The 23,394-nt window shown below is 51.4% G+C and overlaps 1 protein-coding gene across 1 annotated transcript in view; it reads right to left on the bottom strand.

The window, feature by feature from the left end:
* Window positions 1–3,330: 3,330 nt before the first annotated feature.
* STX8 (syntaxin 8) overlaps window positions 3,331–23,394 on the bottom strand; it is a 228,133-nt gene continuing 208,069 nt past the window's right edge. Inside the window, exon 8 of the mRNA XM_041000400.1 lies at window positions 3,331–3,513. Within this exon, the coding sequence (XP_040856334.1) occupies window positions 3,446–3,513 (68 nt within the window). The 3' untranslated portion in view covers window positions 3,331–3,445. The remainder of the gene's footprint in view (window positions 3,514–23,394) is intronic.

Genomic DNA, 23,394 nt, shown 5'->3' with positions numbered 1-23,394 from the left:
TTGCCATCACTGCTAACCCGGATGCGCACTTACCACAGCCTGGTCACTTGCAATCATGTTCGACGCATTCAACAGGCTTGATGTATGTATGCACTTGGGCATTTGTGTGCTCTGATGATAACATATAAAGGTCCACATACATACACAATCATGATGACATTGCACTAGTGCAGGGTCAGCACAGGAGCCACACTGCATCACCTCGCCCCTAACCCGGATACTCACTTCCCTCAACATGGTCACTTTGCATGCTGTATCACACACTCAACAGGCCTCATGTGTGGACATGTGCATGTGTGTGCACATTACATGCATATACACACACACCTGTGTGCTGACATCACACTTGCTGGCAGGGTCAGCGTTGCAGCCACTGCATTTCACCACCGCCCCTTACCTGAAGCTGTACTTCCCACTGCTGTGTCACTTGCCATTACATCAGGCATTGAGCAGGCTTGGTGTGTGTACATGTGTGTATGAATTCAAATGATAACACGCACACACATACACATACCTGCATGCTGACAACACACTCACTGGCAGGGTCAGTGTGCAGCCACTCCGTTTTGCCACCACCCCTTACCTGAAGGTGTACTTCTCACGGCCCCGTCACTTGCCATTACATCATGCATTGAGCAGGCCTGGTGTGTGCATGTGGTTGTATGGGCTCAGATCACACACACACACGTACACACACCTGCATGCCAACAACACTGTGCTGGCAGGTCACAGCAGGAGCTGAAACATTCTGCTGTCGCCCCTAACCCGGGGGTGTACTTACCCACAACCAGGTCATTTCCCACCCTGAACCACATATTCTACAGGCTGGATGTGTGCATGTGTGCTTACACGGATTCAGATGATAACATGCATGCCCACATACACACACGAGCATGCAGACACATACGTGCTGGCAGGATTGTCACAGGAGCCGCACTGCATCACCATTGTCCCAACCTGGACATGGACTTACCACAGCCTGGTCACTTCCCATCCTTCATCACACATTCAACAGGCTAGATGTATGCATATGTGCACATAAGTGTTCATATGATAACATACATGCACACATACACACACCTGCATGCTGACATCATACCTGCTGGCAGGGCCAGTGCTAGAGCCCCATTATTTTTGCCATTGCCAGTAATCCCTTACATGCACTTCCCCCCTAAGCCTGGGCACTTCCCATCCTGACTCATGCATTCAACAGGCACACATGTGCTCTGATGACACATAACATATAAATGCCCCCCCTACACCTGCATGCTGACACACACGTGTACTGGTGGGTGAGCGCAGGAGCCACACTGTTTAATTGTTGCCCCTTACCAAATGCCTACTCCTCATGCCTGGTACTTACCATTCCACATGACGCAATCAACAAGCTTGACGTGTGCTTGTGTGCATGTATGTAATAGATTATACAAACATACAGGCACACATACACACACCTGCATGCTGACAACACACTCGCTGGCAGGGTCAGCGTGCAGCCACTTCGTTTTGCCACCACCCCTTACCTGAAGGTGTACTTCCCACGGCCCCGTCACTTGCCATTACATCATGCATTGAGCAGGCCTGGTGTGTGCATGTGGTTGTATGGGCTCAGATCACACACACACACGTACACACACCTGCATGCCAACAACACTGTGCTGGCAGGTCACAGCAGGAGCTGAAACGTTCTGCTGTTGCCCCCTAACCCGGGGGTGTACTTACCCACAACCAGGTCATTTCCCACCCTGAACCACATATTCTACAGGCTGGATGTGTGCATGTGTGCTTACACGGATTCAGATAACATGCATGCCCACATACACACACGAGCATGCAGACACATACGTGCTGGCAGGGTTGTCACAGGAGCCACACTGCATCACCATTGTCCCAACCTGGACATGGACTTACCACAGCCTGGTCACTTCCCATCCTTCATCACACATTCAACAGGCTAGATGTATGGATATGCACATATAAGTGTTCATATGATAACATACATGCACACATACACACACCTGCATGCTGACAACACATGTGCTGGCAGGGTCAGAGGGCAGGAGCCGCACTGCTTTATTGTCATCCTGAACCCTTACATGTACTTACCCACAACCCGGTCACTTCCCATCCTTCATCACGGCATTCTACAAGCTTGATGTGTGTATATGTGCACTTATGTAGTCGTATGATATAGAACATATATGCACACATACACACACCTGCATGCAGAGACATATGTGTGCTGGCAGGGTCAGGGCACTCCGAACCCTTACATGTACTTACCCACAACCCAGTCACTTCCCATCCTTCATCACAGCATTCTACAAGCTTGATGTGTGTATATGTGCACTTATGTAGTCGTATGATATAGAACATACATGCACACATACACACACCTGCATGCAGACACACCATGCTGGCAGGGTCACTACAGGAGCCACACTGTTTTGTCATTACCCCGAACCCTTACAAGTATTTACCCACAACCAGGTCATTTCCCACCCTGAACCACATATTCTACAGGCTCGATGTGTGGATGTGTGCTTACATGGATTGAGATAACATGTATGCCCACATACACACACGAGCATGCAGACACATATGTGCTGGCAGGGTTGTCACAGGAGCCACACTGCATCACCATCACCACAACCTGGACGCGGACTTACCACAGCCTGGTCACTTCCCATCCTGTACCATGATTCAACAGGCTAGATGTATGGATATGTGCACTATGGGCTCCAACGCCACACACATGCACACATACACACACCTGCATGCTGACATATGTGTGCTGGCAGGGTCAGGGCAGGAGTAGTACCATTTCATTGTCACCCCTTAACCGCATGATGTGCTCCCCACGACTTTGTCTCTTCCTATCCTGTCTCATATAATCAGCAGGTTTGATTCTAAGCTGCCTGGAAAACCAAGGTACTCATGGCCACCGGGGCATGAAAAGCCCGTGTTGCCAGGTCTGGAGGCTGCTCCCCAGAGTCCCCCGGGAGTGTCTTCGAGCAGGGGCTGCTCACAGCTCAGGCAGGAGAGTGGGAGTGGGGGAAGCTGCACACTCAGACCTGCCTCTTGCCAGGCTATCCAGCTGGCCACATGCAGCCTTAACTGTTCTTTTCCTATGCAAGTGTTAAGGCTTTGCCCTCCCCGCCCCCCAAACTGGCACAGTGCAGGATGGCTAGAATCCACCTCCAGCCACATGCCAGTCACCATTTGGCTCACACGAAAGGAACCGAGGTTAAAACCCAGAATGCCACACTGGGCCAGGGTGCCAGGCAGGTTCCTGGAACCATTAGGAACAGAAACAACATCAGGAGCCAGTGCTTGAGGGGGTTTTATTGAGAGCAACAGCGTGTATACCAAAAGGTACTGGGCTTTGGGTCTACATTAATTGGCGGGGGGAGGGGATCTTGGCAGGAGGGTTCCTTCTTGGTGCTCAGTTGGTTGGCCAGACTGCCACCACCACGATCGCCACAAACAGCAACAGGATCACCAGGATCATCCCTGAAAGAGAAGCAGGTTGGCCCGTTCAATACCCCACCCCAGACAGCAGGAACAGACAGCTCGCATAGGCTGCTAACCCCCATGGGGGAGAGGTACGCTGCTGCAAAACCTCCTCACCCCCTCTGAGCCCAGGGCGAGGATGGGGAGGCACGGGCTCTGGCGCAAGCCGATCACAGGAGTTGGGGCAGTGTTCCTGGTGCGAGGCCAGCTGCCCCCAGCCTCACATTCTGCGTGGCTGCAGAAGGCGGCCACTCTGGCCACCCAACTCCTCCTTTGCCCATGCACCGAGGAAGCTTACACGGAAGCCGACCCTTGCGCCAACCCTGTCTGCCATCCATGTGGCTGCACCATGGGAACTGAGGCACTCGGGACGTGGATGGCACGCTCAGGGGTTCCAGGTTTGGTAGTGAACGCGACAGGTAGTACATGTCCTTGACAAACTCTCCTTGAGAAGAAATTTCTCACCTGGCAGGATAACCTTCCCACCCATGTCCTTACTGCTGGGACAGGGGAAGCCAGAAGTGGAACCTGTTTGGTTCTGTCATACAACCTGGGACTCTGGGTCCTTCTCGGTGCCAGTAGACACACACACACAGAGGTAGCGAGGCCCAGGGTCTGGTGAGGGGTGGGGATGAAAGCCTGGTTGTATTCTCTCCTCTCCCCCATTTCCTTAACTTTTCCATGGTGGGAAATTCTAAACAAATACAAGAATAGATGCAGGAGTCTAGAGCGCGCAGTGACGGAGCCAACCCTCAGCCCGAAGGAGGGACACACCTGTGGCCTGGTCTCCTTATCTCTACATCCTCGCTTGTTCCCTATCTCCAGAAGACACTGAGAAGCCGACCCACGAGACAGATGCAAGGAGTTCAGGAAGAGGCGGCACCGTGGAGACACACACTGCCATGTTACAACCCCACAGGACCATCAGGGAAGGGATCGCAACTCCCCTACCCTGCCCCTCTGCCCACAGGAAAGGAGCTCCGGGCTGGAGGCCGTCCTGGTGGGAACCAGAGGGGGAAGCTCCAACCTCACGCCCACCCCCTACCCCCCAACCCCGGCTGAGGCAGCAGCTGTCACTGCAGGTCACGGACAGGCGGGCACTCAACTCCTGCCCTGGTCCCGCTGCCACCTGGCAAGGCTGGCATACTTGCCCTCTGCTGCCCGCCAGCCCCAGAGTCACTTTCTGGGGGTCAGGCCTGAGATGCCAGAATGGAAAAACAAGGTCCATTTCCTTCTGGTCAGTTGACTAGATGAGCATTACTCAACCACTTAGGATATTTACAAGTCCAGCTAAGGCAATTAGAAAAAGATGTCAGAAAACAAACGCCTTTTCAGACTGGGAAAGGACGCAGAATGCGGCCGCTTGGAGGAGGAGGGGTGATGTCGGCCCAAGATTGTTGGTCGGGCCGATGCTCCATCATCCTCCCAGGGAACACTGAGAACCAGCAGGTGATGGGACCCTGCCACCACCACGTGCAGGGTACAGCGCTGGGCAGGCTCACTCACGTGGAGGAGAAAGGGAGAGAGCAAGGTGCTAGCCCTGCCTGGTGCGGGCACTTGGTGGTGGTGTTGGGGGTGTCTGTGAAAGGGACTGAGCCAGTCCCATAGATCAAAGACTGATTTTTCTCTCCATCCTTCCCGCCCCTACCCTCCGCCGACACTGTTACTCTGCCTTTCAAATAAAACTCAGTAAAGACATGTATAAAGATACACATTGCTGTTGTCTGCGCTGCCTCGCACACTGCGAGAGCCTGGGTCAACACGGATCCCTCACCCCGTCCCTCCACCATCTAGTTAAGGACCTACGGAGAGAGGAGGCCTACAAATGATGCCAGTTGTGCCTACTACTTGATGACATTTGCTTATGTATTAACCAGTTGGTTCTCACTAATCAGAGAATCTTTTTTTTTTTTTTCCCTTGTCGTAGACTTCTGAGTCAAGGGGTGGGAAGTGAGTGCGGGAGGACAGACAAAACTGGAATATTTGTTTTTGAAAGTTCATGTAAATGTTCCCTCTAATCCTAGTCCGGGGTAAATAAACAGAGAGAAGTGCAGTCGCCGAATGGGGGTTTTCAAATGGGATGGCGGCCGGGGAGCTGTGGTTGGCCTTGAGACCTCAACCATGACCTATGCACGCGGGGCAGGCGGGGGGGGGGCTGCCTGCTCTGCCCCCACCTCGGGGGGCGGGGGGAGAGGATGAGTGCTGGGGGAGCAGACGCCAGTGCTGGGAACAGGGGCTGCACCTGGGTACAGGACGTGGCATCTGAGCCCAGAGGTCGGGGCTTCCATCGTCCTCCCAGTGGGAGGTCTGTTAGGGGCATGGGGGGGCATAGGGGGGTAGGGAACAGAACCCCATGCGGCTGCTGAAGGAGCCGCTCCAGGAGCCCCCCAAGCAAACCAGAGGTGGCCTTCGCAGTGCTTTATCTGCAGGCAAATGCAAATGGGAGGGCAGGGAGGCGTGTGCTGCTACCAGCACAAGCCGAAACATGGCACCCTGTGTGTCACTTGGCGTTTCCTTTAAAATAGTAACAAGGGGGGAAAAAAAGTAGATGGCTTACAAGAGAATGTTTGTTTAATGACAGAAATGAGATGTCATTTTCTCCAAATGAGAAGGGACAGCAGAAATGGGAATATCTGGATGGCATTTAGCACCAAGGCCAAGGGGTCTGGGTGGCAGGTGGAGAGGCAGGCTGGAAGCATTTGGGGGAACATTTGGTGGCACAGGCCCAGTAGGGAGCCACAGGAAGAGCAGCACCACTGGGTGAAACCCCAGCTGAAGCTGACAGGCCAACAGAGCACGGCCAAGTGCTTGCCAGGGAGGGCGGCAGTGTGAACACACATGTTCGTGAGATCAGGGACACGTGCTAAGGGCTGGTTCACAGGCAGGGCAGGAGGAGGAGGAGAGGACAGAACAGACCAGACAGGGGAACTCAACATGCTAAGTCCATGTTCTACGAAAATGGCTGCAACCTGAGAAGGAGATCACCGCTGGAGATGTCCAATGGCACACGTGTCACACAGGGAGGCCGTGGGGTCAGGGGCCAGCCATCTCCCCCAGCTGATAGGACTGCAAAAGCGAAGTGGGGTGAAGAGGGGGAGCTGAGCCCGTCCCCTCCATCAAGGGAGCCCTGACAGGTGTCAGTTGGGGAGGCAGTGGGCCACCAGCAGGACAGCCCAGGCCGAGGGACATGCAGGATAAGAGGCAGAGCTGGCCGCCGGCTAGGACTGGCCTGTGTGTGCTTTGGATCTCGAGCACGGCAAACCCTGGGAAGAGGCCCATGTGCTTTCTCTCCTCCTTGTGTCGTGTCACCCCTGCCGCTGCCGGCTGCATGCAGTAAACAGTCATCGCCTCTGGCCCCCCGAGGCTGCAGTCTGGGAGCAGACGGAGGGGAGAGCACACTGGGGTGCAGACTCCAGCCTGGCCCTCTCTGGCCTCCGAGACACGGCTAACCCAAGTCCACGGCCTTCTGCCTCCCCTGGGTCCTGTGGGTAGACCACATGTACATTTCCTGAGGCCTTTTGGGAAAGCCCAGGGCCTGGTCTGTGGCACTGGCTGCAGACCATGCCTCCAAGGACGCCTGGGCTGGTGACCAGGGCAAGAGGGAGGCCCTGTCCCTCAGCCCTCTCACCTAAAGCACGCACCTCCCCGGGCCTGAGCGACGGCCACCGTGGGGCTGACAGGAGAGCGGGGTGGGCAGACACTAGCCTGAGACCAGAGTGAGCTGGAGTGTGTTGGTAGGAGGTAGGGACCAGGCGGGGGCGCCTGAAGGGGAGAAAGGACTGGGAAAAGGCAGAAATGGCACTGGCTCCGGAACAGGAAATGAAAAGGAATTACAGCTGTGAGAGATGGCCTCGATGGAGAGAAGTAGTTTCTAGAGTCTGGCTTCTGGGGTGCAGGCACAGGCACCCAGTTGAGCATCACATGACCCTGGTGCAGCAGTGGGGAGGCCTCCCATGTTTCTCTCCTGGACCATAGCCAATCAGTTGGCAGTGAAGGGATCAGAGTTTGCTAGACTGGTCTGATGTGGGTGCCAGGGTCCAAGGATTTGGGCCATCCTCTATTGCTTTCGCAAGCATACTAGCAGACAGCTGGGTCAGAAGTGGAGTAGCCGGGACTCCGTATGAAGTGCCAGCACTGTAGGTGGGGGCTTAACCTACTGCACCATGGTGCTAGTCCCTTTGTCTCTTTGTTAAATACAGTGTCTACAACAGGGGTGATTCCCAGCCATGCCTGTTAGCCTTGACCCTACCCGTGTAGACACAGCTGGCCTGATGGAGCCCACACATGACCCAGCCAGGCCCTCTTCCTCAGGGTGGCAGGGATTTTTGATTTCTGAGCTGACCTTCTCTGGGTCTTGGTCACGGTAGTGTTAATATTTGAAGGTGTGGGCCACAAATGTAGCCATGAAGCGCTGCCCCAGACGGCACTATGATTCTACCTCATAAAATGTCCAAGCCCAGGAGTGATTTCAGGGGATAGGATCAGTTGCTTGGCCCTCCGGGCTGACTGCCCCTCGGCCTGGGCTCATAGGCTTCTCCCTCCAACCCTTGGGGAGACCTCGGGAGCCCTGAAAGCGGTCTGCCCACACGTGCCCCTGTATGGGTAATAACCACACAGCGGCTGTGTAGGCTGTTTTTCCAACAGGCTCTTAAAGCAAAATGTAACTCAGGATGGTGGGAGGGATTGGCGCTGTGATACAGTGGGTTAAGCTACTGCCTGGGATGCTGTATTGGCATCCCATATGGGTGTTGGTTCAAGACCTGACTGCTCCACTTCCAATCTAGCTCCCTGCTGATGTGCCTGGGAAAGCGGGTGGAGGATGGCACAAGAGCTTGGGTTCCTGCGCCCATGTGGTTCCTGGCTTTGGGCTCTTGTGAATATTTGGGGAGTGAATCAAAAGATGAAAGATGGCTCTGTAAATTTGCCTTTTAAGTAACTAAGTAAATAAATATTAAGGGGGAGAAAAGGCTGGGGGAAAACAACTCCAGTTTAAAAAATAAAACCTAGACAGAAATCCTTGCCCTCACTGGGACCCCGCTGCTGTGTGTGTGGGTGGGGATGGGGCCAGGCAGACACAAACCAGAATAAACACATTAGGTAATGCACCAAAAGATGGTGCGCCACGCAGGCATGTCTTTTCTGAGGTGATGATGCAGGAGGGGGTGGGGGGCCGGGGCAGGTGGCAGCAGGGGTACTGTTGCTGAGGCTCCCCAGAAACCCAAAGTCCAGCCGCAGGATTCAGAGACACCATGTGGCTGAGGCTGGGGTACCTTCCTCCGTGGCATCCGGAGGCTGCCAACCCGAAGTGCTAATAACATGTGAGCTCAGAAATAACACGTTACAAAAGTTGGTTGGAATGAGGGCTGATGTAATGACAAGTGGAAACAGAAAGGGCGCTTATTACGGGGCTGCAGAGCAAGAAGCTGGGGAGGAAGAGCTTGTCAGTGGGTTCCGGGACGGGAGCGTGCCAGCCGGCCAACGGGTAGGTGCCTGGGGTAGGGGTGGGGCTGTCCAGTGGCCGGTGGGAGACTGCATGCTGCATGCCTCCTGGACAGCAGCCATGGCTCCGGTGGCCTGCTGTGACTGTCCCATCCCCAGAGGAGGGAGAGGGGAAAAACCCGATCCTGCAAACTGATGGCTGCTGCCTCAACTGCGGGGGGGCCAAGGAAGCCAGGTCCCGGAGAGGGAGTGCAGGACCGACGTCACTGCCGTGGGCCTGTGGGAGTTCAGGTAAGTGCACAGCCCGATGACGTGGGCAGTGGTAGGGCCACTCGGGGTGCCGTGAGGGGGACCAGTCGCCCTGCCTTCCTGGAGGCCACATTAGCCTGTCTCAGCGTTCCTTCTGCTTCTGAGATGACACATACTATATATAACCCAGGTGACAGGGGCAAGGCCGCAGAAGAGAGATGGCCGCTAAGGGCCACAGGCAGAAAGGAAAAGTAAGGACTTGGACAGTGCTGGTGGCTAGAGCAAGCCTTTCGCCTTCCAGGCAGGGTCTTCCCCCAAATAAGCAGGATGTAGGTCACACTCAGTGTGGCTGGAGGCTGGCTCTTAGATCCCCTACCATGGAGGGGGAGGTGGGAAGCAGGTAGGGGTGAGGCAGAGAAAAAAGGTCTACAGTCTTCAAAAGGTCACCCCTGCTTTCAAGGTGTCACTGCCAAATAGCCTCAGGCTCTCAGGCCAGTGAACTCCCAGTGCCAGGCAGGTACCACTTGTCATGATGCAGTGCCTACCTGGAACCTGTGACCAGGTCTGGCTTCTGGGCACCTTGTGCTCTTAGGAACTACTCTTGCTCCCCAAGGAGCCTTCCTGGCCAGCAAGCTTGGCATGGAAGCTGCCGGATCCTCCCCATTCCTGTGTGGTCCTGGGCTACGATCACCTTCAGCACTGCAGCCCAACTCTATCCTCAGATGCTGCCCACCACCCCCAAAGACGTCCAGCTAGGAGCAGCATTTATCACCCAAGGACCCATGCCACTTGACTTTGGACAGGGGAGGTTACCGCCCACAGAGTTCGCTGTCAGGGTGGACACTGAGAGTGAGAAGGGGGGTCCTCCAACACCCCTGCCCCAACCCTACACCGGACACAGATGGAGGAACAAGATCCCGAGCCGAAAATTCTAGAATGTGTAGAGCCTGAAACTGTCAAGCCAGGACTCTACTGGCAAGGAGGAGGGAGAGAAGAACCTGAGGGCCCAGGGTGCATCCAGCAAAGACTGGATGACTGGAAGACTGAAAGACTGGAAGACTGGGAAACAGGTGTTGGGGGTTTAAAACAGCCTCCAGACACTCCACTCACAGAAGAGACGTGCGGAAGACCACAGCTAAGCATCCCAGGCACACATTAGTCAATCTGAGCTAATATGGGGAGGTTGTCTATCACAGCCCTCACAAGGAACACACAGTACCTGCCTTTCAAATGCCTGTCGCTAGTGCCAAAAACAAAGGTGTTTTAAGGTTAATATTAAAATGATGTCATTTCCTCCCACTTATCCACTCTACTGGAAAAGAGGAGGAGACGATTCAAGAAATCAGTTCTGGCTGTGAAATGATGGTTGGCGAGTGCTAACCACGGTTGTCAGTACAGAGTAGAATGTACAAAAGTTCCATGATGACACAGTTCCCGGCGGAATGGTCCAGCTTCCCCACCTTGGTCTCCCACTCCCAGCTAGCTGCCTTCTCCCTCTGCCAGCTTCCACGCACCCGGCACATGACACTAAGCTGCGTCACCTAAGCACAACCAGACTGCAGACAACACCTGGCTCCATGCCCATCACGGTCTCAGTATTACTTAGCCTAAGCTTCTTGTGCGGCCGAAAATGAACATTTCCAGAATGAACGTATCACTTGGTTAGAATTACGATTTAGCCAGGTTTGTGATCTGTCTTCTCAGAGAGTCTGTGAAACATTCTTCAAGCACAAATGGGCCATGAGTCTGCTGCTGTGTGGGCATCATCACAGAGTAAACTTTCTCATCCCGAGACGCTTACCACACACACTGCCAGGCACCCACATCGGGCACATGGGCTATCACCGACAGAAGCATCATGGTGTGGCACAAGACTGTGCACAGCATCTGAGTTTCGGCTGACTGGCAGCAGTGTGAAGGTCAAACTGGGAATATTAACGGTCAGCAGAATGGGTTTCAATGACTTTCTAACTCAGGGTACTTAACATGGGAATGGTCTACCAGCTGGTGCTGCAGTTGGACAACCACTGATTTACAGGTTGGGGTCAAAAGCTCATCAGAAATTCTCCACCCTATCAACAGATTATCCTTGTCAAGGCAGCACAGACACAATAGGATAGGTTGCTAGGCAACAGAAAGGCTGCTGTCCTGGGGTAAGCCTGGTATCCGGTGGCCATCCTAGCTGGCAACACACAGCCTGGGGTGCATCCGACTCCCACACATCACTTGCTATTACCATTCAACCCCTACCCACACCAATACTCCCCAAATCTACAGCGGCGGGTCAAAATGGATTGCTGTGCCCGTGGCCATGGCCAATGAGGAAGAAGTTAAGAGACAGGTCGAAGCTGAGCTTCTAAGGTTACTGATGCTGATTCTAACAGAGCAAAATCAGAGGAGTATTTTGTCCCTTGCACAAGGCTAGGCACTGGTATGGGCCACGCCCAGGCTAGCAGGCTGGAGAAGCCACTTTAGGCACCTGTAGCTCTGGACTGCTGGTCCTTGGGAGCAGGGAACTGCATGACTGGTTCCTTATGGGCCCCATGTTCTTCCTACAGATCTTAGTGCAGTCTGAAAACTGCAGGCTTCATTCCTGCTAGCCAGATTGCAACACCAGCTCTCTCCTCCTGAGCGCCATGGTTCATGGACCCAGTAAGGCATCTTAGGAGCTGGCCTCACCCTCCCGCCCTCCTGGCGCCCCTCCCTCCCCACCGCCACCCTCTCCACGCCACTCCGCCTTCTCTTTCTAAGAATGCAATAAACATTTCAGCACGATCTTTTCAATCCACATTATTTATAATATTTCGAACATCCATGGAGCCTGGCTAGAATGCTAAGTAATAAATCAAACTTAAGAACAACAACAGAAAAAGGAAGGTTGGTAGGGAGCTGGGGGTGGGGACTGGAGGGGAGTGGGAAGGCAGGGCATGGGGCGGGAGGGGAAATCACCCCCGGGTTGGCCTAAAGCCTGAGACGTCTCATTCCCCTCCAAAGGGTTTCGTTATGTTAGGAAAAGTGAGCTGGGAGTGGGGGGATGAGACTGGAGGTTTAGAATGACACAGAGTCAGGAACTCCAATCTGTAGGCATCATCATAACTTTGTATAAATCTCAGATGAACATACCTCTCAGGGGTGCCATGTGGATAAATGAGATACGTGGGAAGCATTCTAAGTGCCTCCAATAAAAGCAATCAGAGCCCTGCTCTCCCCTCCTTGCTGGGTCCCTGAGGTCACCTTCCTCCCCCTGGGCTCCAGTGTTGGCTAATTAACATCTCCTCGATGGATGAACCCCCCCCCCCCCGCCAGCAGCCTGGCCCCAGTTGCCACCTAACTTAGCAGGGACCCACTGGGAATGAGACTTATGCCAGGCCACACACACCGCATTGAGATCTCTGGGGATGGGGCAGGGGGGAAGTGCCTGCTGCTGCCTGGCCTGGGAAGTGGAACTCAACCCCACAATGGTACTGCACAAGGCCAGGCACGTTTGTACAGTCTGATTGGCTCCTCATGGAGAGAAGAATTTGGCTCAAGAGAGGGAGAGCGCTCGCTGATGGTTTCCAAATTTATCTAAATGTGAGGGTGGAGGCCAGCACAAGCTAGTGGCTGATTGCATAATTGGCTTGAGGCCTTTCTGCTCTGGCCATTTCCCACCCATCCCCAAGTCTCATGCCCGCGTAGGGAAACCCAAACGGTTGGGCTGTATGTTTACATGGGCTCAGATCTGAGCGCAGAGGTGTCGTGCTGGCATTGTGGCCGGCTGGGGTAGGCAGACAGACTCTGTGCCCAGCTCTCGGTGGCCCCCTGGGATGGCTTCCTGGACATGCCTTGCTACTGCTTTTCCATCCTTGTCATAAGGCCCTGCGCTAACACTAACTCAATCAGAACCTGTGATTTTACCATCACAAGCCCACAGCGGCTCTGCGAAGTGGGGAGTTAGGAGAACTGTCCAGGCCTGGGCCAGGAGACTTCTCCACCAAGAAGTCAGATGACAAAGCCCCTGTTCTCATTGTCAGATACGCTGAGGAAGCAGCCCACCATGTGACCATCCTGCACTTAGAGCAGTGGGGAGCGGGGTCAGGACAGCAAGGGCCATCTGCTTCCAAAGTGTCCCCTGCTGGCTGACTCAGTGGGCAGGTAGGATCCAACGTGGAAGAAGGGATCTGATAGAATTATCATGCTTGGGTCACCGCTTCTACCAATGAGCATCTAAACAAACCCGTGTGTGTGTTAGCCACATGGGTTAAAATAAAGTCTTTGAAAATACAATGTCCTTAGTCTGCCCCTAAGTCATTGAAACCACCAAAAACGTCACTACTCCACTATCAATGGACACAGTCTATTGTGTCCATTTAGCGGAGCGGAGGGTGGTAAACCAATAGATGGAAGATTCTCTTTGCCACTCTTTAAAATATCAACATTAAGGAGGTGGGGAGAGTGGTGGGATAATTAGTGCTTTTCCTAAAAGAAAGGCTTCTGCCCCCTTTTCTACAAATCTCCAACCTTCTGTACTTCAAATAGCACAGTTCCATCTCAGGGTTCCCTTGCCATGGGGGTTAATATAAACTAAAAAGGCGGCCTCGCTCGGACAGCTTGGAGTGTGCAACTTTCACAGCAGATGGAGTGACATCCGTTCCATTCCATCTTTTTTCAACTGGAAGCATCTTGCAAAATTAAAACCAAACCTCCTCCTGCATAACTCAATGTTCCCAACCGCTGTAGTCTCTAGGGCGTTAAGGTTGTTCTTATTTTCTGAAATTAATTTCTTCATCAGATACACGTTTCTTACAGTCTCTTCAGAAAACAGTCTGATGGGAACTGTCACCGGGATGACGCGGGGGGATTTGCACAGGCTGCTTCACTTTTCCCTCGGGAGAGGAAATGATTTTTTTTTTTTACTCTAAAGCAGGCTAGCAAAAACACCTGTGTACAATCTTTCTCGACAACAAGAAGACTTTTCTGAGGTTTCATGTCATGACCATTTAATTTAATAGCTCGGAGAGCTGAAGCAGGACACTCCTGCCTCGCTGAACCGGTATGATCAGCAAGCTGGGGATTCCAGCTAACTTAATTTCCCATCAACTAACAGTAACCCATTTATGCAATGGAATTGCCTCAGCAGGACAGAGGGGCTCTGGACAGCTCCATGCAGGTATGCACAACTGTAGGGCCTGTCTCAGTCTGCTCCCAGGCTTACTGCCTCCTGCCTACATTTTTTTTCAACAAAAATCAACATTTAATAAACCAATCATTAACCACATGAAAAAAAGGCTCACCAAAACAAAGTAACAAGAAAAAAAGAAAAGGTGACGTTTAACTTCGATTGTCTTAGGTTTTAAAGAAAATAAAGTCTAATAGGAAAACAAACTACTTTGTTTGATGCATGCAGCATTTGTTTAACGTGCTAGGCCTGGCTGTATACCCTGGAGATGTGGGGATAAACAATACATGGCCTTTCGAACTCCAGGAGCCAAACACTCCAGCTCTGTCTCCCACATTTGAGTGGCAGGAACTCAAGCATCATCTGCTGCTGCCTTGCAGGAGCATCAGCAGGAAGCTGCATCTGAAGCAATCCCAGGCTGTCCGGTACCGCTGTACCACAAGGCCCAACCTGGGCATCTGTATCCCCAGCCACATCTGGATGTCAGAAACATTGGCCTCAGTGCTGATGAGCGCTGCACTCCACCCTGTGTGTACTGCATATAGACCACCCAGTACGGGCAGAGATCCGCACAGTGGCCAGAACAGTGAGAACAAGCAAGACAGGGCACCTGGGACACTGCCCACACGGGCACACACGGGCACACGGCCCGCTTCTCTCAAAGGCAGAGCTCCTATGTATGCAGTAGGGCCCCGTTTCTCTGAAGTCGGCCTGCCTTTGAGAGCCAGGGAGAAGCCCATGGCACCTGGGGCGGACCTGGGACGTAAGCATGGCATCCACGTAGAGCAATCACCCGTGTGAGAGAAAACCTGGGGCAACATGCCACTTGTCCAGAAGTTTTGTCATATCACATTTGCAGGTTGCAAATGGAACTGTAATGCGCCCCCCATGTCCTGATCACTGTTCTGCTGAAATAAACCTGTCTCTGCAGACAGTTGCTAAGACAGTTACGCTTAGGAGAGCAGTGCCTTTTACATTTCTCCTTCAAAGGTGACAGGTTGAAACACTCATGAAAAGCTGAGGGAGGACTGCCATTTCACTCCTGCCCAGGATGCTATGGACCTATCTGGACACACCAAGAGCAGTATCAGACTTGGCACCAGGGTTTAGGGGGAAAAAAAAAAAGGAAGAGACTGGGAAGATGGAAAAGCAGGCCAGGTCACTAATGGGGTGCAAAGCTCTACCCATGAGGCCAGACTTTGCTTCACTCCAAATGTTTGAATTCTAAAAGCCCCTCCCAAACTCAGCTGTCTTGATTGCAAACCCCTGCCCACATGGCTCAAATTTGCAACTGAAATATCTGGGATGGAAAAACAAAGTTCTTTGACTGTTAGCACCAGATTTGTCTCCAGAAGAGAAGAGAGGAGGCAGAGGTTTTGCTGCCCGCTCCCCAACACACACACACACACACACACACACACACACACACACACACACACACACACACACACACACACAGACTTTAGAATCTGGTGCACAGCACCACGGTTATTTCAGCTCTGGAAGGTGCTGGGCCGCCACCACTACCATCACCTGCTACACTGGAGCAGGTAGTTACAAAGAAGCAGTTCTGAACATGCCAGAGCCAGGACCCAGGGATGTGTGTGCTGCACAAGTGGCTCTTTTTCACTTTCATTTTGCAAAGAAAAAGCACTTTAGGAAGGTTTGCTGGGGAGGCTCAGCCATGCTAGTTTTCACAATGCGCCTTTCACGTCTGATAGCTCCGTAAGCTCATGCATGGCTTCGGAACGGCTCTACACTGTCCATGGCAGCTGCAGAGGCCAAGTCTTTTAAAAGAAATAATTACATCAGGGAATAAAAGCAAGTAAGGCAGGTGTGTGTGTTGGCGGGGTGTTAGCAGAACTACATGGCCCCTTGGGACCGCACAGTGTGGATTCCTGATTAATGCTGCTCGGGGATCCCTGAGCAATCCCAGAGGATCAAAGAAAGGATGAGGGGTGGTGGGCTTGCACTGTGCTGATTAAGACACCACTGGGGATGCCGCTTCCAGTACCGGAGTGCTGGGGTTTGAATCCTGCCTCTGCTTCCAGCACTGGCTTCCTGCTAAGTCCAGCCCTGGGAGGCAACTCAAGTTGCTGGCACTCCGCCACCAACATGGGGGTGGGTCCTGGACTGATTTACTGGTTCCTGGTTGCAGCCTGGTCCAACCCAGGCTGTTGGGATTGGTGACATTTGGAGCGTGAACCTGCAGATCTCTCTACCTCTCAAAAAAGATGAATATTTTTAAGAGATACAATGTGGTGGAAAGGTGTAGGATTCCGAGGTGTGCTGGGACTCAGTCCTCTCCAATAACTCAAGGTATAGTGCTAGATGAAAACCCTGGCAAGGCTAAAAGCTCCCATTTGGAAAATGGGGAGCAGAAAATGCCACTACCCAGTGTTTAATGGGGCCAGGGAGACAACTCCGTCCCCTGGGAAGCTCACTCCTGCCGGGGTCCTCTGTTGAAGGGAATGTGCAATGGGGGTTTCCACCTCATCTAAGGCCATTGTCAAAATATAAAGGAAATCTGAGGGCAGGAAATTGGCAGAGCAGTTAAGCTGCTTAGGATGCCTGCATCCTCCATCAGAGTGCCTGGCTCGTGTTCCTGATTCCAACTTCCTACGTGCTGGGAGGCAACAGGTGATGGCACAGTCCTTGGGTCCCTGCCACTCACGTGGGAACCCTGGACACGGTGCTTGGCTCCTGGCTTCAGCCTGCTGTATGAACCAGCAGATGGGAGCTTTCCCTTTCACACATTGTATCTGCCTTTCAAATCTATTTTTTTTTTTAAATTTAAGTTAATCTGTATAGACATCGTGAGCATGGAAAACACATTCTGGGGGGTGGGGAATGATTTCATCAGATCTGGAAGAAGGATCAACACGATGAAATGCTGTCACCAACCAAATGCAGAGTTTGTGTGTGTTCTGTAAAATCACAGTAGCGTTATATGTTCCAATTACTGGGCCAAACATTTGGAACCAGGAGAAAACTCACCTTCCTTGGCAAAGCATGCCTTTCCCAACCCCCTCCTATTAGACACTATATTGTGTGAAAATCTTATTCCCCTTTTTGTCTTGGTTTGCCAGGATTCTATTCTTGGTGCTACATTTAATGCACCAAGGGGATTTACATCTTCCATTTATGGTCCTGCTACATATGAACATTTTCTGTTTCTTCTTCAATGGCTTTGAGGTTATATATACATTTTCACTGTAAGCTAACCTGTGTCTGTTTTGGATGCATAAGTTACACATTATAAACAAAGGCTGTCTTACTAACTGGAGAAGCTGAGCTATCCTTCCCCTCCCACCCTCCCGCCCCAAGAAGCAGAGACACGGATAGGCACACAGAGAGCTCCCATCTACCAGTTCGTTCCCCAAATGACTACCGTGTCAGAGACAGGGCCAGCCCAAAGCTGGGAGCTTGGAACTCAACCCAGGTCTCCCACATGGGTGAAAGAGCTCACCAGTTGAACCCGCATCTCTCTATGTCAGAGCTTGCATCAGCGGGCAGGAGTCATAAGCTCCAGTGGGACTTGAAACTCAGGCACTCCAAAGTGGGACACGAACATCTTAGCCATGGGGCCAAACACCCACCCCCATCTTTGTTAAGCTTTGTTTTACAAAATTCTTGGGGACTGAGTAGGGGAACACACCAGGCTTTGGATAGTCTGTGAGTCTTGCCAGCCAGAGTTTCTTGCTTGCTAAAGTCTCGGGCTGCAGGCTCAACTTTGCAGACTTAGCCATTTATTTATGCTTTTGTGTATATTTTGCTGCTGTTTCCAAGGCAAAGTTCTTTTTTGAAATCCCCCAGCCTTGCCTTAGTTGAACCATGGGGAAGCGTTTGTCCTGTGTGTCTATGTGCTCCCGAGTGCTCAAAGTGGTGCTGCCAGCCCATCAGACCAGAACCAGGCTTTGGGAATGTATCCACTAGCCTTGGGGCACAGAGGCACTATGAACCAAGGAGGCAGAGATCCGGTCCCAGGAGAGGGTAGACACTGTCCCTGCCTGCCGTGCAATTCCTTTACAAAGTTGGCGGGGGTGGTGGTGGGAGGTTGGGGATGTCAGCCAAATGACTGGACACTAAGTGGATGAATCATGAAGAGATAGGGCAGAGGTCTCTTCGAGTCAGGGATAACTGGTGCCAGTCAGTCATTGGAGTTCCAGCATGCCACCGTGGGCACCTGTCTTTGAAGCTCTATTAGAAGTGTCACCACCATGTGGTGGACAAGAGAACCACATGGGCATGCAGAACCCAGCGGGTCCCCGGCTCAGAGACTTGAATGCGTTTCCAAGTCACAGCCCAGAATAGAAATAGAATCTGTTTATTAAACTTGTCTCTTTCCTAACACAACACAGACTTCATGAAGATAACGCTTACAGCAGACAAAATAAAGGGAAAGCTCTCACATGGGGGAACTTCCAAAAGTCCACAGAAAACGGAATTGAAAGAGGATTTCATCTTGATGCAGAAAAAAAAATGTGAAACCCCAGCATTGTGCCCTGTGATATGCCTTTCCCGTGAACTTTCTGAGGGTCTCTCCTATGTTTCTGTGGCTGCTGGAGCCCAAACAGCTCTCAGGAGCTAACAGTGCAACAGCATCACAGAGGGCACCTGCTCCTGCGGCACTTGAGGCCAGAGGTTTCATCAACAAGACTTCTGGCAGCCTTGTACTTTCTAGAATATGTATCCAGGGGCAGACTGGATATACCAAATTGTGGCTCTAAAACTCCTGGGGATAGGGAAGACAGATGGGAAAGCACTCTTCACAGAGCAGGTGCTGGGGCCAGCACTGTGATGCACAGGGTTCAGTTGCCCCTTGCAACATCAGCACACCCACATCAGAGCACAGGCTAGCATCCTGGCGGCTCTGCTTCATCTCTAACATGGAAGGAAGGGCACCATTGGGGTGGGTGAGATGCTCTAACTGGGGTTGATGCCCAGCTCTGGCACCTGACTCCAGCTTCCTGCTAGGATAGACCCTGGGGAACAGCTCCAGGGACTGGGGCCCTGCCACCCACCCAGGAGACCTGGACTAAATTCCCAGTTCTGGGGCTGGTGTTGCGATCTTACTCATTCCCCAGCCCCCTGACCCCTCCACCCTATCCTCTACATAAAAAGATCTCATCTTAGCATCTGTAACAGTGAATTCAGGGTCCCTGTTGGGCCCTGTGACTCTCCAAGCCCCCTGTTCGGCAGCCCCTTAGTCATGGGCCCCGGCATGTGGCAGGCGTTTAATAACCATTTATGGGCTAACTGGAGAAAACAAACAGATCTAGGATACTGCCTTTAAAATGTCGCACATTAGCGTAAACGTTACGATGTGATTTATTCCCTCACCCACTTATCCAACAATCGAGAAGCCAATGTTTGTGATGGGAGGAGAAAAAAAAAAGTAAACTGTTGAAAGAGGAGATTACAAACAAATAAGGATGTTTTTAGAATGATGAAGAAACGACACGACCAAGGGTTAGCTGAGTAAGAGGACGGGAAGACCAGTTGTTTGTGTGAACTGCCTACCCTGTGGCGCGATTTTACTTTATAACACAAAGGAGTGGACGGCTCTAGAGGGCAGGGACCGTGGGGGCTCCCAAGTAGCCCAAGGTGGTGGCTGCATCCTGCTTTCCATCAGAGCCATCTGCACACCATCAGACACTTCTCAGTGGCTTCATCTTTTAAATATGTATTGACTTTCACTTTATGTGAAAAGTAGAGAGAGAGAGAGAGAGAGAGAGAGAGAGAGGAGAGAGAGAGATCTTTAACCTACTGGTTTGTTCCCCCAATTGCGTGTAACAGCCGGGGGATAGGCCAGACCAAAGCCAGGAGTGGCAAACCCAAGTCTTCCACATGGGTGGTAGGTACCCAACTACTTGAATTGTCATCTACTGTCTTGCAGGACACACACCCACAGGAAGGTGGAACAGAAGTACAGCCAGGACTCGAACCCAGGTGCTCCACACACAATGCAGTTGTCCCAAGCAGGGGTTGTTAACTTCTGCCCCAACTATCTGGCCCACATATCAGAGGGCCAGTTCCAGTCCTGGTTCTGGTTCCGATCCAGCCCCCTGCCAGTGCACCTGAGAAAGTAGATGAAGATAGCCAAACTACTAGGGTTCCAACCCTGCCACCCATGTCGGGGAGACCCAGATGGAGCTCTTGGCTCCTTGCTTCAGCCTGGTCCAATCCCAACCATTGCAAGCCATTTAGGGGAATAAATCTATAGATATAAGATCAATGGATCAAAAAAAAAATCTCTCACTCTCTGCCCCTTAGATACATAAAAAACCAAACAAATAATAAATTATTAAGTTTGAGGAGTTGGGGAGAAAATCAAGTAGCCTCCATCACTGGACACTGAAGACCTGGGTTGTAGGGATGGAAGCAGATGCGGCTTCTGACAGGTGCTTGAGGGGGATTTACAGCCTGTGACCAATGTGCCAGATGGGCCGTTCCCTCTGGCCAGCAGCGTGTGCTGGGCCCCCCTCTCACTTTCCCTTGCTCCCTGTGCCTTGCAGATCATTTGCCTGTGGCCTGGGTGGGGGTTTCACAGGCTGCCAGCCATCCCAGGTCACGGGTACACTTGGGCTCCAGGATGAGCCCTCGTGTTGCAGGGCAGACACAAGACCCTCCCCCGCCAGCCAGGCCAGATGTAAGAAGGACCTGTGCCATGGCACCCACCCCAGGAGAGATCCAGAATATGGCAGGGAGAGTGAAGCCAGAGGAGAAACAATGGAAGGGTGGAATGCAGCCTCACCCCTACGTCAAACGGGGTCTTTGCATGAATCAGATGACCAAGTTGTTAGGACACTTCTAAAGAGCAGCTAGAAAACTTGAACAGCAACGGAAAGGAGTGTGAGAATTGTCATCCAAAAGTGCCTTGATGGGTTTATGGGCAAATTCTTTATGATTCTATATAAACCATTTCAGAATACAGAAAAGAAAGGAAGCATCCCATTTCAGTGTATGAAGTTTGGATATCTCTGACATCAAAACCCACCAGAGAAAACACACACACACACACACACACACACACACACACACACGTCTGTAGGCCAGTTTCATGTATGAATGTAATTACCCCTGAAAGAAAAGTCCTAATAAGTAAAACATTAGCAAATTGAATCCAGTTTTCTATTAATAGAAAAAAAAAAGCACTGTGCCCGAGCCAAATTAACCTCCAGAAGGCAAAAAAGGGCTAGTATTAGGAAATGTATTAGCATAATTCAACGTACTGATAAACAGAAAAGCCTTGTGATCGCCTTAACAGACCCTAAGAAGACATGCACTAGAACTTGTTCTCTGTTCTTAGTTGTTTTTTTTTTTATACAACTCTTCAGAAACCAAGAATTAAAGGCCGCATTTCATTATCCTCCTAAACAATAACTACGGCAAACTGCATACTACCATTTTGCTTCATGGTGAAAAACTAGAAGATGAGCTTTGGAAAAAACTAAGAATGTTCCTCCTCAGCCCCTGATGTCTGTCATTAATCTGGAAGATAAACCATATGTTCAAAGGAATTAATGAATAAAAGGAGAAACACAAATTGTTTTCCTACTTGCAAATATTTACAGTTGTCTACCTAGACATTTCAACAGAACCAACAAACGGCCATTAAAATATATTAGAAAGTATACACACTCCTAAGGAAAACATCAAGCAAAGCCATTAAGCTGAACCAGATGAAATTAACAATGTTCTATAATTTCTGACTTACATAAGTGGCAATTCCATGTGGCTCAACCTAACACAATGAAATAATATTTTTCATTTATCCGACTGGCACAGTTCCAATAGCTAACCACCGTACTTCTTCAGTACGGCTGTAGGGAAATGGTCTCATATAACGCTCTTGGGAATATACAACCATTCGATCCCCGGGGAGGACAATCTGGCAAAACTAATTAAAATGTCTGCTTTGGGGGATTTATTCTTCAGCTGTACCTATAATACATATAAAATAATGCACGTGCCAGACATGGACGTATGTTCACAAATGCCATCCTTCATACCGGGGGCTACACACGCATACAGATTTGCTTGTATGTGTAAAAAGAAACCAGAGCCAAAGATACGGGCAGCTGACCAGCATGGTAACGCAGGGCAGGGATGCAGCAGAGAAGAGGTGGGGCGGAGGGAGCTGGTGGGCGCAGGGGGCTGGTGGGCGCAGGGGGCTGGGCGGCATGGTTTCTCAGGGGTATGCTATGCTCGCTGTGTGGCTGGTTCACATACATATTCAAAATAAAATTATTTTTTTTTTAAAAGTAAAGATGGCAGGCTTCCAGATAAACTGACAATTAAAATGGCTCATTCACGGAAGTCCTGCATTTTCATCACTGCAATATATAGTTTGCCTATCTACGGGTATGTTTTCTTACCCCACAATGAAAACAAATAAAAACCCAGGACTGTGGATTCTATCATGGGGCTAACTGCTCTCTGTCTGACTTTCTAGATTGCTCTCCACTTCCCTCTCTCAGCCTTTTTTTTTTTTTTAAAGATTTTTTATTTTATTTTTATTGGAAAGGCGGATATACAGACAAGAAGATCTTCCGTCCGATGATTCACTCCCCAAGTGAGCGCAATGGCCGATGCTATGCTGATCCAAAGCCAGGAGACTCTTCCGGGTTTCCCACGCGGGTGCAGGGTCCCAAAGCTTTGGGCCATCCTCGACTGCCTTCCCAGGCCACAGGCAGGGAGCTGGATGGGAAGCGGGGCCGCCAGGATTAGAACCGGCGCCCATATGGGATCCCAGGCATGCAAGGCGAGGACCTTAACCATTGCACCATCGCGCCGGGCCCCAGCACTTTTTTTTTAAAAAATAAGAGTTATTTTATTGCTTTGAAAGGCAGAGTTAAAGGAAGAGAGAGATTTCAGAGACTGGCTCATTCCCCAAAGGGCCACAGTAGCCAGGGCTGGACCAGGCAGAAGTCAGGGGCACCATCCTGGTCCCTCACATGGGGCAAGAGGCCCAAAAACTTGGAGCATCTTCCACTGCATCCCTGGCTGCATCAGCAGGGAGCTGGATGAGA

This window comes from Ochotona curzoniae, unplaced genomic scaffold (genome assembly GCF_017591425.1).
Source record: "Ochotona curzoniae isolate NIBS_2020 unplaced genomic scaffold, NIBS_Ocur_1.0 scaffold_2453, whole genome shotgun sequence".
Taxonomy (NCBI): Eukaryota; Metazoa; Chordata; class Mammalia; order Lagomorpha; family Ochotonidae; genus Ochotona; species Ochotona curzoniae.
This window is presented reverse-complemented; position numbering and strand designations above follow the sequence as displayed.